The 15315-nt window shown below is 37.0% G+C and overlaps 3 protein-coding genes and 1 non-coding gene across 9 annotated transcripts in view; 2 read left to right on the top strand and 2 right to left on the bottom strand.

Moving 5' to 3' along the window:
* Positions 1-2004: 2004 nt before the first annotated feature.
* LOC132705341 (myosin heavy chain, clone 203-like) lies at positions 2005-9337 on the top strand. 2 transcript variants are annotated; one of them, XM_060675877.1, is made up of 15 exons: positions 2005-2168; positions 2291-2343; positions 3143-3426; positions 3911-4163; positions 4212-4406; positions 4458-4751; positions 4805-4971; positions 5033-5164; positions 5516-5745; positions 5800-5942; positions 6119-6228; positions 6326-6490; positions 6537-6735; positions 7872-8101; positions 9215-9337. In XM_060675877.1, the coding sequence occupies exons 1-15, from the start codon at positions 2129-2131 to the stop codon at positions 9234-9236; spliced, it is 2517 nt and encodes an 838-aa protein (XP_060531860.1). In that variant the 5' UTR covers positions 2005-2128; the 3' UTR covers positions 9237-9337. The 2 variants fall into 2 exon arrangements, with proteins under 2 accessions (XP_060531860.1, XP_060531861.1); XM_060675878.1 differs by having other exon boundaries at positions 6341-6490.
* Positions 9338-9366: 29 nt separating this feature from the next.
* Positions 9367-10609, bottom strand: LOC132705342 (splicing factor YJU2). Its single transcript, XM_060675879.1, has 3 exons — positions 10474-10609; positions 9847-10415; positions 9367-9729 (listed from the first exon to the last, which is right to left on the bottom strand). Exons 1-3 carry the CDS (start codon positions 10495-10497, stop codon positions 9384-9386), a joined length of 939 nt encoding a protein of 312 aa, XP_060531862.1. The 5' UTR covers positions 10498-10609; the 3' UTR covers positions 9367-9383.
* A 357-nt stretch (positions 10610-10966) lies between these two features.
* Trnaq-uug (transfer RNA glutamine (anticodon UUG)) lies at positions 10967-11038 on the bottom strand. Its single transcript has one exon. It is a non-coding gene; the product is annotated as a tRNA-Gln (tRNA).
* A 351-nt stretch (positions 11039-11389) lies between these two features.
* LOC132704610 (alpha-actinin, sarcomeric) overlaps positions 11390-15315 on the top strand; it is a 45195-nt gene continuing 41269 nt past the window's right edge. For 3 of the 5 annotated variants that reach the window (XM_060674721.1, XM_060674717.1, XM_060674718.1), the window contains exon 1: positions 11390-11771. In XM_060674721.1, the coding sequence (XP_060530704.1) occupies positions 11652-11771 (120 nt within the window). In that variant the 5' untranslated portion in view covers positions 11390-11651. The remainder of the gene's footprint in view (positions 11772-15315) is intronic. The other 2 variants (XM_060674720.1, XM_060674719.1) reach the window with 1 other exon arrangement.

The raw sequence follows: 15315 nt of genomic DNA on the forward strand, positions 1-15315 counted from the left end.
CTGCAAAAATATTCCCATTTACCTTTTCATTGATGTATTTGTGTTCCCTTAAATTCGAAATATTGAGCGAAAACTTTTAAAACATAGTAAGCTGTGAATTTTCAAATCTGTCGTTACAAATGGACTTTACCAATAAAGAAACTTGAGATATGGCAAAAATTATGAATGTAGAATTAATGAGAAACTTCAGGATATTAAAGAAAAAATCTAACAATAATAATGGCTATACGTAAAGATAATAAATTAATTACAAAACATGCTTAAAATATCCGTGATTCTGCAACCACAGTTCTACTCTTCTCTGCATGTTAAGCACTGCGCGATGTATTTCGCACCCACGTAATCTCCCAAACTCTCTAATGATGTTGATTTGGAACTCTTCGATATTTTGGTATTCGCCCCGCACGTAAATTCTATTTTTAAGTGTAGCCCATCTGTCGCCAAACCTTGTCGAAATATAATCAGATACCTGTATTGTATTATAAGGCAGGATGCCATCTTGCTGCAACCATATGCTGTTGTAGCGGATCAAGGGTAAATCATCCAAATAGTCTTCAAGCATTGACATCAAAAATTGATAATACGATTCTCCATTTAAAGTGCCGTTAAAAAAATGAGGACCCAAAATTTTGTTTTTATAAATACCTGTTTTTGGGTCTCTTGAAGAACTCGTATCAGAAGGAGCACCTACATGGCGTGTGGATTTTCTCAGTTTCATATTTATCTCCAAAATGCAAACTTTTCTTGAAAGGAAAAAAAGAATTTTCCGTTAATCCGTGTCTCATTAACTAAATTTTCTTTATTTTCTTCACCCAGTCTGTCTCCATATTTTTGTCTTAGTTTTTCAAATGAAGCAAACTCAGCGAGATTTCTATCCAACAATTTAAACAAAGTTCGATGAGGTTGTCGTGTTTCAAGATAGATGTTTAAATATATTTCCGATATCTTGACACCGCTTCTATCCTTTTTATAATAAAGTTTTACCATATATCATTTTTCTTTATTGGTAAAGTCCATTTTTAACGACACAGTAATCTAGTAGATATTAAAATGTCATCGACAGATTTGAAAGTTCATTACTATGGTATAAAAGTTTTGTTCAATATTTTGAATTTGAAGGAACACAAATACAACTTATGATACATCAATATAAAGGTAATATTACGGACTATTCAGCACTGCAAAAATCCAATATGGTGACCATGCTGCAACTTTTCTGTAATGGAAAAAATTTTTGTTTACAAAGCACCTTTTTAGACAGAACTTCTAGAGAAGGCTAATTACAATTTTTTTTCATTTCAATTATATCACTAAAACGATCAAAATTCGAGTTAGTTAGTGTTAGAAGAAATTGCCTCTTCAACGGCTTCATTTACTTTCAAAAACAACCCACGTCGCGACCCTGAAGTGTTAATTTAGATTTTAAGCGAGGACGGATAAATCTAAAGCTTAGAAACTATCCGGACCGATTATAAATTTGGTACCTGATCTGAAAGTCTTTGCAGAACATTCGACACTTTAAATCCCATTAAAAATTTCAAATTGGATTATGTAACTTTCCCGAGTTAAATTGAATTTGTATTCTATGTTCTGGATTACCGACGAGGTCTATAAGAGAGTGACGATTGAATGAAGGGGTGCGCAATTTTTTTCAGAAAACAGGATTATATACGAAAGAGTCGAATAATTTTGAGCCGCTTTTTAATTTTTTGAAATAGTACTAAAAAAATATTTTGGTTTTAAACACCATTCTTTGGAAAACACAGTACCTAGTCAAAATAACACGTATACAAAAAAATTTTTTTTCCAAAGATGTTGGTGTTAAAAAAACATACAAAAAGATACCTTGCAACAAATTTTTGCCACATACTATGAACAAAATGTACCCTCTTTGGATTTCCGATATACGAACTAGCAAGGGAAATAATTTTCGATGTAACATCGTAAACAGCCCCATCTCGAACATTAATCAAAACATCAGATGTCACTCCTAATGACGTATTTGCTAAATCAACTGTTTGCGTTGTAACATTTTGTCGATCATTTTGTTCATTGTGTACAAATTTCGTTTGTGGGGCCTGCTCTGTTTGGATAATGTACAAGAACGACAGACTCAGCTAAACAAGTGATGAGTTCGCTTCAACCGGAGGGGACTTTAGGAAATACCGGTAAGATTGGTTTCGCACACAAATGTTTGACGTAAAATGGACGAAACGTCCAAAAGAAACAAACAAATTTTCAAAATGTGCCGTTTAAATTTCGAGCATTATTAACAACAACATCCTTCCAGGGGATATTCATCTAGATGACGACTTTTATTCGACAAGCGGAATAGACAATATGGTAAGTCCGGAAGTAACTAACAGATCCAATTTATCTTGTGAAATTGCCCACAACAAACGTTCTCAAGTTCTTATCAACCCTCGAACCACTATTGGTTAGTTTAATTCTCATTTTCAAAGGTTTTTTTGACGACCCGCATTGTTTGGATTGAAGATAAGACAGTTGTTTAATAAAAATCTATTGATTTAAATAAATCGAGATATATTCTATTCTAGAACCCTGCTGAAAATATGGCAACGCGTTGTTTTAATAAATTTAATGACGCGGCACCCAGAGCATCTCGTATTACGCTAATTAAACCGTTTTGTACAAAATTTAGTTGAAATTGGTTTGCTAATTAATATCAAAATATGAAATCAGTACCTTCAGTGTAATTTACAGGAAATCCAAATAAATTATAGGCATTTTATTAACTACTATTACTATTTTGCGTTGCAGTGCAGTATTGCCAGTTCTTAACTAGATAATCTTCGTAAAAACAGTTTAAGTACCTCGCTTAAAAAATTAATGATGTAATTTGGTTGTTAATGATTATTTTTTTTGGAAAAGTCCTAGGTATTTTACAGATGGGAGTAGAAAAAATTCATTGCTACGAGATAAGGATTTTCGCACGACCCATTCTTTCTTTTTAACTTAACAGCCCATCCCCCTTTTTTCTTTTTTTGGATGACGCATTTTTAGCCGAACGTTGGTCCTCAGTTGGCGAAAATAAACAGAATATCACAAAATGCCCAAAAAATATTACAAAACCCAGGACAACATGGTAAAATTTTATAACATCGACAATATTTTCCGACAGGATACCATCCAAGTCGAGAAAATTGATGTCGACTTTCCCCAAGGGAACGCGGAAACTGCCACCAAGAGTTCCCGCAAAAGCGCGCGCAGCAACGTGTCATCTAGTGATGCTTTCGGTTTCAAGCGTTCTGCAACCCCTAGAAGACCTTTGTCCGGTAGAAAAGACCTTTCTCAGACGAAATCACCGATCTATAGACCGACACTATGGTCCAGTATCCCGTTGCCAGTTAAATCCTCAGGACCGATTAACGTTGCCTCGCAGCTGAAAAACGTGAAGTCCAATAGGTCGGTTAAATTGCAACAGTTCTCCAAAATGCGTAAAAGATACTTTCCAAAATGTTCTTTCGAAATGTAGGGATCAACGCTGATAAAGCTCCAGAGCCTAAATATGGAACGAGATATTATCTCTCTAGACTCAATGCATTTAAGATAAGGGCCGATATGGTGATTTTGGAAACGGTGGTATATACAGATTTGGATAAATTAAATTTAGTTCTTTAATCACATTTTTCGTAAGTACCTACCTATATCTCAAGATATCCTTAAAAATTTTAAAAATCATATTTCTTACGGTCGGTTGATTTAAACAAATCTGTATAGCTTACAGTTTCTAAAATCAGTTCATAAAATCATCGAGGTTTGAAGAATATTCCCATACTCTCAATAAAAAACAAATTCAAAATAATAAAATTACAGATAGTCGAAAATAATGCTGTTGTCCTCCTACAACATGTAATGCAATAATACCCAAGCCAATTTGATATTCTAGTTCACGAACGGCATCCGTGTCGGCCAGTCGAATTAGCACGGTAGCAAACAAACACACCCTCGAGATACAATTTATCAATAAGAACAAAAGGTACGTCCAAATGAAAAAGGAACTTTTGGAGAAACAAAAGCCGGTGCTGGACTTGTACCAAAGCCTGGCTAAGATCAAGAAGCGGTTGGAAGAGCTCGGCAAACAAGTGGTTCTGGAAGAGTTTAAGCTGGTTCCAACTGAAGACCACGGCAAAGCCCAAGGAGTAAGATTCGGGTAATTGATTTTAAAATATTTAAGGACAATTTTCTAGCACGGAGCGGGAGAAGAGGTGTCAGTCGAAATGGTGACCACCATGAAGAATTCCATAGAAGAAATCCCGATTACCTTGATGGAAATCTGTAGAAATCTGTTGAGTCGGCGGGCTTTAATTGTCGAGCTATTGGAAAGCGTGACCAAGTCTGAAGTAGACGTTGCGGATGTGTCGGACAAAATCGAATCGCTAAAAGTGAATAGAAATCCAGATTTCTTCCCAGATTATGCATTATTTTTGTTGCAGAGCGAAGGTCACCAACTGCAGCAGTCTTTAGACGCCGTCATAACGGAACATCAGGCCAAAATAACAGACTTGGTGGGAAACTGGCAAAAGTTACTAAGCGAGAAACAATCTCCAGATACCGGCACAAAGATCGTCGAGCTAGAAGCCAAGCTCAAAGAACAAGAACGCCTCGTACAGGAATCGAACTACATCATCCAGGATCTACAGAAAAAGATGGACGAAAAAAAATCGTCTTACGACAAGTCATTGGCGGAGCTGAATGGCATTACGCAAACCCTCAAAGAACAAATTAAAGTAAAATGGCTTGCTATTACTGGTGAGCAACTGGATGTAACGTCTAATTGCAGAAAATGGAGGCGGATTTGGAAAGCGAGAGAAAAGCCAGCATGGATTTCAAGACCAGAAGTAATGCGCACTCGCAAAATTTGAAAAACATGCGGGCCAAAATCGCCGAACTTGAGGGGGAGAAGAAAAATGTAGATAACTCGAATGCCGAGCTACAAAAAAAAATTCGGTTGGTATAGAAAAGCAAGTCTGCAATCACGGGTTGGTCAAATGTAACGCAATCATTCCAGATTGCTTCAAGAACAATTCAAAAACAAAGAATCTCAATGGACCAAGGATAAGGAAGAAATGAGCAAAAGCTTGAAACACCAAGAGAATCTGTTGCAAAAATTGACGGCGGAAAAGACTCAATTCGAGACAAGGTTATTGGTGGATTCCACCCTAAGAATGTTTTCACAATTTTTACTGCCCCTTTGTCCCTAATTACGATGCTCGATAATGTTTTTTATTTTATTTTTTATAGAAATACAATTATACTAGCAAATAGTTGTATGTAAAATTTGAGTGCGGGTTGGGTGGTGAGCGCTAACTTTCAGCTGTAAACTATATCTCTTGTACATTTACAATGTTGTCTCCGACTATTACTGAATCCTCGAGCTTGTAGCGCCGACAGAGCCAACATCTGGGAAGATCCCTCATACGGCGCATCAAGGTTTGAGGGACTCTAAGGATGCTTGGCTTTAAAACTGACATGATAACGTTCATCTCTTTAGGCTGGAGAGTATCACCGACCACACTTCTACCGTCGAGGACGAGCTGCGCAAAACGATCGAATCGCTGACCGACGAACTCAAAGAGACTAAGGAAAGCTTAACGACGGTGACGATGGAACGAGACGAAGCGCTAGAAAAATGTGCCGATTTTGAGAGCTACGTCAGCCGGATGGGCTTAGAGTTTAAAGAAAACATGGACAAGGTCAGCTACAGTATCGAGTGGGGTAAAAGTGAGTGCTAGCGGGTCGTTGGATCGGACGATGTTACCGCGGCGAAAATTTCAGACCTCGCGGAAGCAAAATCGGCGGAAGCGGAAAATTACATACACGATATCGCGAAAGACCTTCGGATAAGAGAACTGGAGGATAAAGTGCGGCATCTCGAGAAGGAAAGAGCTATCAGTTTCGAGGAGAAGAAGCAGTTACAAGTAAGCAAATTTTTAAAAAAGAATTCTAATATCAAAATTAACGCGCCACCAAAAATTGAAGCCCTGCAGGCTGTTACAGCAGGGTTTTAAGGTCCAATTTTTGTAAAATCTTGTAGTATGTGATTTGGTGGTGCGGGGTGTAGAGGGTCTAGCCTCAAGAATCATGCGGATTTCAGCACCGGAGTCACGAGCCTTCGGAAACGGAAAAGGAACTATATAAACAGCAGGAATGTATCGGCAAATATCAGATGCTTCTGGAAGAGAGCGAAAACAAACTGAAAGAAAAGTAAATAGCACAGTTTCACGTCATACTTAACGACTTCACTCGTAGCGTTTCAGTTGAATGACGCAAAATTGCAAAATCTATCGTAATCTATGGTTAGACTTAACAATTTAAGGTCGATGGAGGTGGCAAACTTGAGGTCCGAGATTAGGCAATTAAAAGTGAGACAGGAGGCCCTCGAAGAGCAGAACTACAATTGCCCGACCGAAGAATTACAGCGGATGGTGGAGGAAGGGCGGCACAAATTGAACGAGCTGATGAAAAAGTAGGAACCAACCTGCGGTCAGTATTTTCTACGCAGTGACTTTCAGATCGATGGAAAGCGAGCAAAAGTTGGAAGATTACGCGAGCGTTATCGAAAAGCAGAGTCAGCAAATGAGCGACATGGAAAACTTGCTGAGGTTTCGCGAAAACATGACCGTGGTGCTCAAGGCTACCAGGGACGAATTGCTGATGGAGAGGCAGAGTCTGACGAAGTACTCGGAGGAAATACGTACCGTTTTAATAGAGGTAAGCAGTAAAATGACACTAAAATACACTAAAATAACCTTTACCCATCAACAATTTGATAAAAATATATATATAGTAATTTTGATGCGAAATGACCTTTACCTTTTTCATCCCTCTGCTTCAATTCTAACATTCTAAACAAAATAATTGAGTACTTTTTGAAAGTATTTATAGCGTTATACAACAATTCTTTAAAAATTAATTGATTACCGTTGTCATTTTACATCTTTCCAGGACGTGCGATTTTCACAGTTAAAAAGTAGTGGAGCGTTTTTTGACTCTCTGTATATTGAATCATAAAATCTTTTTTTACGTAACGCAGCTCCATCCATTTGTAACATTTACTGTTACACCCCGTTCCGTTGTTCCGATACTATTAAAGTATCGATACCGACTCATTTCGATAGTACTCAAATCTTTTTTCGATACTACTCAAATAAATACTCCTAAAGTATCGATACTTACTCATATCGATACTTTTAGGACTTTATTATTTTAATTTATTTTAAGGAAACTAACAATGAACGTTGAAGGACAATGATTAAAACAAAACTAACAAGAAAATTTTTATTATAAACGTTTGCCTCACGTTAAGCACGTACTTTAAACAAAAAACTCCATGATAACATTGGAATAATAAGCCTATCATTAAATAAATAAAATTATTCGTAAGCAATCTCTTGTATGTTTGACAATGAAAAAAAATGAAGGGCGGACGTCTTTTTCGCGATTGGCTCGGGCTCGGTCGAGTGAAGTCGGACGAGGTCGGCTTGGCTGGCGCGAGACAACGCGTCACCACAGATCAGATAGAGATTACGTTTGTCTGATGCGTTCGTTTTTTTTTTTTTTTTAATTTTAAATGGTGAGGCTGATTCGATTTCATACCAAGTACTTTTGTTTCTTGGTATCGGATCAAAAGTATCGAGTACCTACTCGTATTTACTAGTATCGGAATATCCCTACACTCCGTACACCTTGTACGAAGAATAAATGTAAAAAAAACGTGAAACCGATCATGTGAGTGATTAAGATTAATTAAGTTGATTGTGATTTTAGACATCTTTTAAATGCTAGGACCGTTTTGTCAGTTTTTGTTGTCATAAATCTAGTATAATAATTAAAGAGATGGTTATTAGGTGACAAAAGAAGGCAAATTTAAAGACCGCCTGATCAAGGAACTGCAGGAGAAGATAAGTTTGCGCGAGCAACAAATTGGCAAGCTGGAAACCGAAGTGCAAAGCCTCGAGGAAAATCTGATGCTGACCAACGAGAAGCGGTTCAAACTGCAAGAGACGATCGGAACTATGGAAAAAGAACTGCAAAGTACGAAAGCCCACGTTAATCAGTTGGCCGACATTAATACACGGTACGAAAATCAAATGAGATATTTCGAGCAAACGCAACTCATTCGCGAGCGGCCATCGCACGCGAGCGATCGTTGCGGGTTTCACCAAGAGTTGTTAAAAAATAAAATCGAGAAGCAAACACCTTACGGTCCATCTCAATATCCTCACGTGACGTTGGAAAGTTCGCACGCATTGTCTACCTCTAATAATTGTACCGTTTATAGCTCAAACTCCCATAAACCAATCAACTCAAGATCTCTAATAGGGCTGTCCTTACAAACTGTCGACCTTCTCAAAACTAGGTTAAATTATCTAACCACGGTAAATCTGAATTCGCGAACTAACGAGCAGAGCTTGGTAAAATCTAACTCTACACAAACCGTGCAACTCGGAAACACCACAGCAACCAAGCACAGCTTGAGCAAAATCTTGGATTTGACCGCCAAGAGGTACGAGTACCTCCAGAACCAGGCTAACGAGTCCTATGAAGACTTGACCAGTTTGGTGAAGCTCGCAATGACTCACAGTAATAATAACACGTGTAATTAACCCTATTGCTAAACGAATTAAAACGTATAAAAGTTGTCAGCTCTGGTATTTTTGCAGTTACCGAACCAGGGCGCACGAAACCTGGAAAAGATTTGCTTGTGGGGAAAAAGTAATAAAATAACTAACCTAACTGGGTCTGTTTATATTCTTCCTTTGAATAATCGTGACGTCATAAACGTAATTGTATTACACGCACACGTTAAATTGGTAGTAAACATTTGCCACGGCAATATTAATTTGTAAAGAGAAAATGTTTAAGTGGCGATGTGTATTTTTAAGGCTAAAAACATTCTAACCTTTAATGCTAAATATTGAAATTACAAAAATTATATTTTTATTCTTATTTTTTCAACGTCCTTTTATATAATTATGAAAATATAACATATAATTAACTATTGACGCCATTTTTAAAATAGTTGCATTGGACAGCTGACGTTCTCCTTATATTTTATATAATTATATTTTCCTATGATAGGTCAAAACATACTATAAACCTGAATGATTGAGCTAAAAGAGTTGTTTACATTCTATCTAATCATTTTTATAAATGTTTTAAAATGTCGCTTTTTTTCTAACTTTTTCAGAGGAAAGCGAAACAACTGGTAACATCTTAAGTGGGACGCTAAACTGGAAAGGTTAGAAATGAAGATCGGCAATAGGTTCAAACCATAAACCTTCCCCCAAACAGAACATACGAATGCAGCTCCTCTTAGTTTGTATTTTCAAATTTCAATAAAATATCTACATTTGTATTTAGTTGCTGTCATTACTATCACTATCAGAATAAGAACCCAACAATGACAATCCGTTTGCCACATCAGTATTGTCGTTTTTCTTTATATCAGTATGGGTGTCGGGTGCATTTTCCTTCTTAGCGTCGCTTTTAATCTTGACAATACCGAAAAGTGCGTTTTTCTTACTACTCGCCGGTTTCGAGCCTGCTTTTGACCAACTATTAGAAATGACTGAACAATTATCCAATTCTTTCATCAAATTGCATTTGGAAGATTTTGGATCAGGCTCTTTAGAGTCTGCATCTTCTATGATTTCCTCTTCAACCACTAGCTTCCGTTTTTGCGTGTTACTAAATTTGACAGACCTAAAAATATACTGTGGCACCCACAAAAATTGTCATACCAAGTTACTTACTAAAATCTAAAAACTGCAAATGTTCACCCCGAGATATTACATTAGTTTGAATTATGAATACACTCACTTTAAGTATTCTTCATCTAACTGCTGCAATTTCTCTTCTCGTTCCCGTTCAGTAAGAGTCGTGTCATAAGGCAATAACATTCTGTCATAGTCGACAACTTGCTGCCTTTTGTTTAAATCTTTCAATTCTTCTAAAGACTCCAGTAATTCGATTTCGTTTTTAGATTGCTTCGTCCTATTTTCCAACAGTTTCATAGGATTATTCGCTTCTTCTTCTTTTGCTTCCTCTTCTTCGCGAATAGCTTGCTCTTCCGCAAGTTTTAAGGCCATAAAGTTCCTTGTGGCGCCTGCTTCAATTTCATAGTCTGTGTTTCGTGGATCAGTTTTAAAGGATATCTCTTGTAAACATCTGGTGCACTTAATATAAAACCGATATATTCGAATACCTAAATAGTCTTCATTTTCAACATCCTCCTTCCTAGCATTAAATTTTTTGCCTTTGTAAATGTATTCCCCGCATGTTTTACATCTCATATTAAACGGTGCCATGAGACGAACAGTATATTGCCGATTTTTTGGTAATTTCATACGAGGTATTTTGGAGGGGTCAAAATCTGGGGGATAGTATTTCTGTAAAAGGCAAACTGATTAGAAGAGCTTTATTTCAAAACATCCTATAAAAACTTACGTTTAGTACTTTACGTTCCGACATTCTCGAGTAGTTGCTTTATTAATTCAGAAATTACATAGAATTAAAATCTACAAAAATAATATAAATAATAACCTCAAACATCTGTCAGACAATACTACAGATTACAAATATTTGCAGTCAGCTGGCCGAAAATATCACAGATCACAGAAAGCAAAGAATATTTGTCACTCCTTCTTCTTCCAACACCTGTGTGGCCAAAATTATAAATCTGATTCCGCCAAAAAATTATATAATATAAAACTATAGAAAAATCCATGCGTCGCCATCCTCGAATATTAAATTTCAATAAATAGAGCAATTAATTTTGAAATTTTGGTTTATAATCTAAATGATTATTTGGGTTTGAAAAAAGAATTTAGTTAAGATATAATATTTTGTCAAATTAAACACGACAAAAAATATTGCTCGAAAAAAACCGTTTTATTTTTAATAAATGATAGTTTGAACAAAAATATCAACAAAATGTTTAAGGTTCCACCGAGATTTGAACTCGGATCGCTGGATTCAAAGTCCAGAGTGCTAACCATTACACCATGGAACCTATATTTGTTTGAAATTTTTGATAACCTTGCTACGTTGAATAGTTTTTTTAGTCATTGATTTATTTACCTATTCAATTTTAAGAAAAAATGTATGACTAAAAAAATTATATTATTCACGCATCTTTCATTAGGAATTTAACTTTCTGTCGTGTATAACTAAATGTGACACGTTCAAACATTATAAACAAATTTATTGACATGGCACGATGTCCTCAAAGCGCACTGATCGAGTAACTATCTCAGTGGGTATTTGAGTTTGGTTTCTTTTTTATCCTTCTCTAAAAGCCCCCGTTTGAACGCCTGTTCCATGTTTCGCCAATCGTCGGCAACGTTGCTGTTCTTACATTCGAACGTTCGTCAACACGGCCGGTGCAACGCCAACTTTAACCGAAATCGAACAGAATTTCTAGCGACCCGCACGATTCGAACTTTAGTGTCGGGCTAGTAGAGGGCCAGTGGCGACGAAGAGCGTAGCTTTGATCGCGTCCGTGTGCGCGTGAAGCATCTCGTGTTACATCTGCCGACGATCCGAACGAAATAACAACTCGAATCTCATAAGTTTTACTCCATATTTTTTGTGCATTTTCGCGATTATTATTGTCGAACGTTGCAATGATCCAAACGGACGGTTATAATAGCATCGACCCTTACGTCGATGGTTACATGGAACAAGAGGAGGAATGGGAGCGGGAGGGATTACTCGACCCGGCTTGGGAAAAGCAACAAAAAAAAGTAAGTTTTGTCAATGAAACCCGTTGAAATCCCATTTAACGTTACTAATTACGAGAACGCAAGTCCCAACCACCCTCTGCGAGGGGCGAGGATCAAAACAATTGGTGTAGGTTACTTGACGGTTGACAGTTGTCAGCCCCGAGGTCAGCCCTTATCGCGGGTGACCATCGTGGTATTTTAATAGTTCTTTACATTCTCGATCTAATTTTACTGGCGAAGGTCTAAAAATGAATATTTATTGATTTCTAGGAAGTTTGTGGTAACCGACAGGCCATGACATTGTCTTTCAATAAAATCAAAGTTAGTTTCGGTTATATTCGCATTTCTGACCGAGTAAATGAGGTAGTTATTTCGATATTTGGTATTTAACTTTAGTTTGATCGGCATAATAAAGTTTATTTGCATTTGTCGTGGGAATTTTATAAACCTTCATTAGTTTTACTCTTTATTAATGGTATGAATCTTAATGCAACGCCAAAGCTATACTTACCCAAGTGGCTTCCGACCACGAATTCGAAACAGTGTTTTTTTTCCAATAAACCGCTTTAAAGATGAGATAAGTTTACGTCATAATGTAAGTTTTGGTGACCAGTAAAGCAAGGGATGGTTACTGCTATGCGTCGGACGTCATTTTCAGAATTGTTTTGATGTATCACAGTATGAAGCTCTTTGCTTATTGCTCAACAAGATTTTTGCCAGGTTTACCTCGGTCGCTATTTTTAGGTTTATTATTTTGTTTTCCTGCGATAAGTTTGAAAAATGTACCTATTTCGCTTCGGAGATACAAAAATCTCTGGTTGCCAGAGCCGGATCGGCAGACGATTGCCAAAACCGTTTTTCTGCCAAGCTCAGGTACTCTCTCCGACAAGCCAATGGGTTGAGTGCAAAGGATATACATATTCGAGTGATTTTTCATGTAGACTTGAAGGAATTCGAGATCCATTTGTCGGTTTGTTGAATTTTTAATTAAGGGCATGCATTAGTGTATCTAATTGCATCTCATTTGTATGCCAGCGTTACGCGTGGGTAGAGACTTTATGGAAATCGCCGATCGAATTCAAATAACCAATTTACTTTTACTTTTCATCGGAGTACCTATAAATAGAATCTGAAAAGAATGGTCTCGGAATAACGCCTTCGACTAGGTAACAATCGAATTTGTAGCCGGTCCTGTTGATTTTCCGTAACCTTATCTGATGGTACTATTTTTGGCACGGGTCGGCTTCCAACGTTATAGCCTTGGTTGTGGATTTTCGTGATGTAATTGAAAAAATCGCTATGTCAGCTGCTTTATTAATACCGAGTTGTGCAGAAAAGACAATTTGACACCCACCCGGAATCAAGGTTATCGGCCAGCCGGAGAGCTTTCCTGGCTTATTAATATATTTATCCAAAGCAGTACCAGACACTCGGAAATATTGACGTTAATTTGAAGTTGAAGTTCAGGTCAAAAGTGCTTTTGACCCGAACGTCAACCAGCCCAGTTGCAAAATGAAGATTTCAGATGTAGATCTGACTTAATCCCTGCAATACCAATAAAGACATTTTGAATTGAATGGGATTTAATTCATTTTATCTGGATTAGTCGGTTCGTATGTTTTGTTTTTTTTTCTATAGGTTTTTGTTCTATGGATTTTCCAACCCTGTCCAGATTTCAAGATCGTTTTAGAAATGACGTTGTTTTTGGCAACTTTACAAAAGAAGAACCTCATTGAAAACTAACTCATCTCTGGACATTCGAATCAACAAGAAGATTAGCTAAGGATGTAATTTAAAGTCAATACTTGAGGCTTTCTGGACCAAGGGAGACATTGGCATGTCAAATCATTAGTAATTTTTGAGACATCCTTAAGGCTTGAGGAACGATTATAAATTTTACGCTAGATTAAATAGCAAGCAATAGACTGAGAGTCTTTTTCAAGCTGCCTATAGCATACCAAGAGGCACAAGGAAAAAATATCAAAAAATCATATATCAATTTGTAGTAATTCCTCTGTTTTATTCTGTGAATGTCATTTCCATATAATTAAACCTAATCGACATTTATTCATTGAATTCAATGTTGTTTTTATTATTATACGAATTCTATTTTTATGTCAGACTATTTCTAACCAAATGGAATGTTAACGTAGAAGGAGTTTTAAAATCGCAAAAAGGAATTCCGGGCAGCTTATTTACTATCCTGTGACGTCACAATAGATTCGGTCTCGGATTTACAGGGTTCCGAGCAACCTGGAAGACAAGGGTTAGAGAAAGGCATCGAGTTCAATCGTGAAGTTGGGCATAAACATTGTATTTGTAATAAATTTTTCCAAATTTCTCACATTTTGATTTTGTCCACAATCTTAAGATTTATTGTTTTGTATTTTACATCAGCTGCAAGTCAAAGAATAACAGAAAAAGCCGGATGAGTTATTACTAAAAGAGCACCCTTTGCGGATTTAGAAAAAAAGTTTTTTGATAACGAAAAAGAATAACGAGCCCGCTATTAATGTGCCGTCACTAGTCATTGACAGTCGCGCGTGACGTCATGGTGCGATTGTTAATTTTCTTTTATCCGCGTCGCCATTTCGTCACACCGATGCACTCTCATCAGCGGGTCTCGTTTTCCACGACACGGAGCGTCTCTCTCCTGGGCAGGAGCCCGCGAAATATTTTCTAAAAATATCCAGTGCCGCGCCGGACGGAGGTCGCCTGGGGCCGTACTCTCTCGGACGGCGATTGAGAAAACGAAAATCGTTATTTGTATTATAAACTTTACATGTGTATTTTCATGCAATACGCGCGGCCTTAACGCTCCGCGGCCCCCGGTTGTTTTTCCGAGATAAAAATACGAAAAGACAGTTTTTCGCGGCGTTGCCGACACTTCCCACCGACCGTCGCAGTTTTTCTCTTGCGCTTTGTTTGAGTTTTTAAGGAATCTGGGTCAAGTTCGACAAACTTGGATGATTTTTAGGGATGTTTTTTTATATTGTACTCATCGAAAGGGGAAGTCCGATCCATTTTTTTCAAATACTATTGTTTAGTCACCTAATCCACAAATTAAAAAAAATTCCCTATATTCCCTTTGGTACTTTTTTCTGAATATGGAAAACATCATAAAACTTTATGCAGACAGACGTTTTTTAAAGATTGTCAGCTTTTGGAAAATCTGGATTTATCGGATTTTTTAAATACTGCTAAACCAAGATTTTCTGGATTATTTCGGCACATTTCGGTTTAGTTAGAAAATACTTTCATATCTGTAGACATGACAAAGATCAAAAATCTGCAGGGATATAACAGCTAAACTGTGCAATCTTTAAGACTACATGGGGGACATGATTTATATATAAGACAAAAACAAAATAATTGCAGTTTGGGCAAGATTTATCTAGATTTAACTGGCTTATCGTTTATTAACATCCAAAAAGTCAATACTGACGACCGTTTCTTTATTTGACATTACGGCAACATTTTCTTTCACATTTTGCACTAGACTTATAAATGAAGGACGTTGGTCTTTTGTCGTCGACCGTACGATATATTTTTAATCGAATCGGAA

The sequence above is a fragment of the Cylas formicarius genome, unplaced genomic scaffold (genome assembly GCF_029955315.1).
Source record: "Cylas formicarius isolate icCylForm1 unplaced genomic scaffold, icCylForm1.1 PGA_scaffold_7__23_contigs__length_41026272, whole genome shotgun sequence".
NCBI lineage: Eukaryota > Metazoa > Arthropoda > Insecta > Coleoptera > Brentidae > Cylas > Cylas formicarius.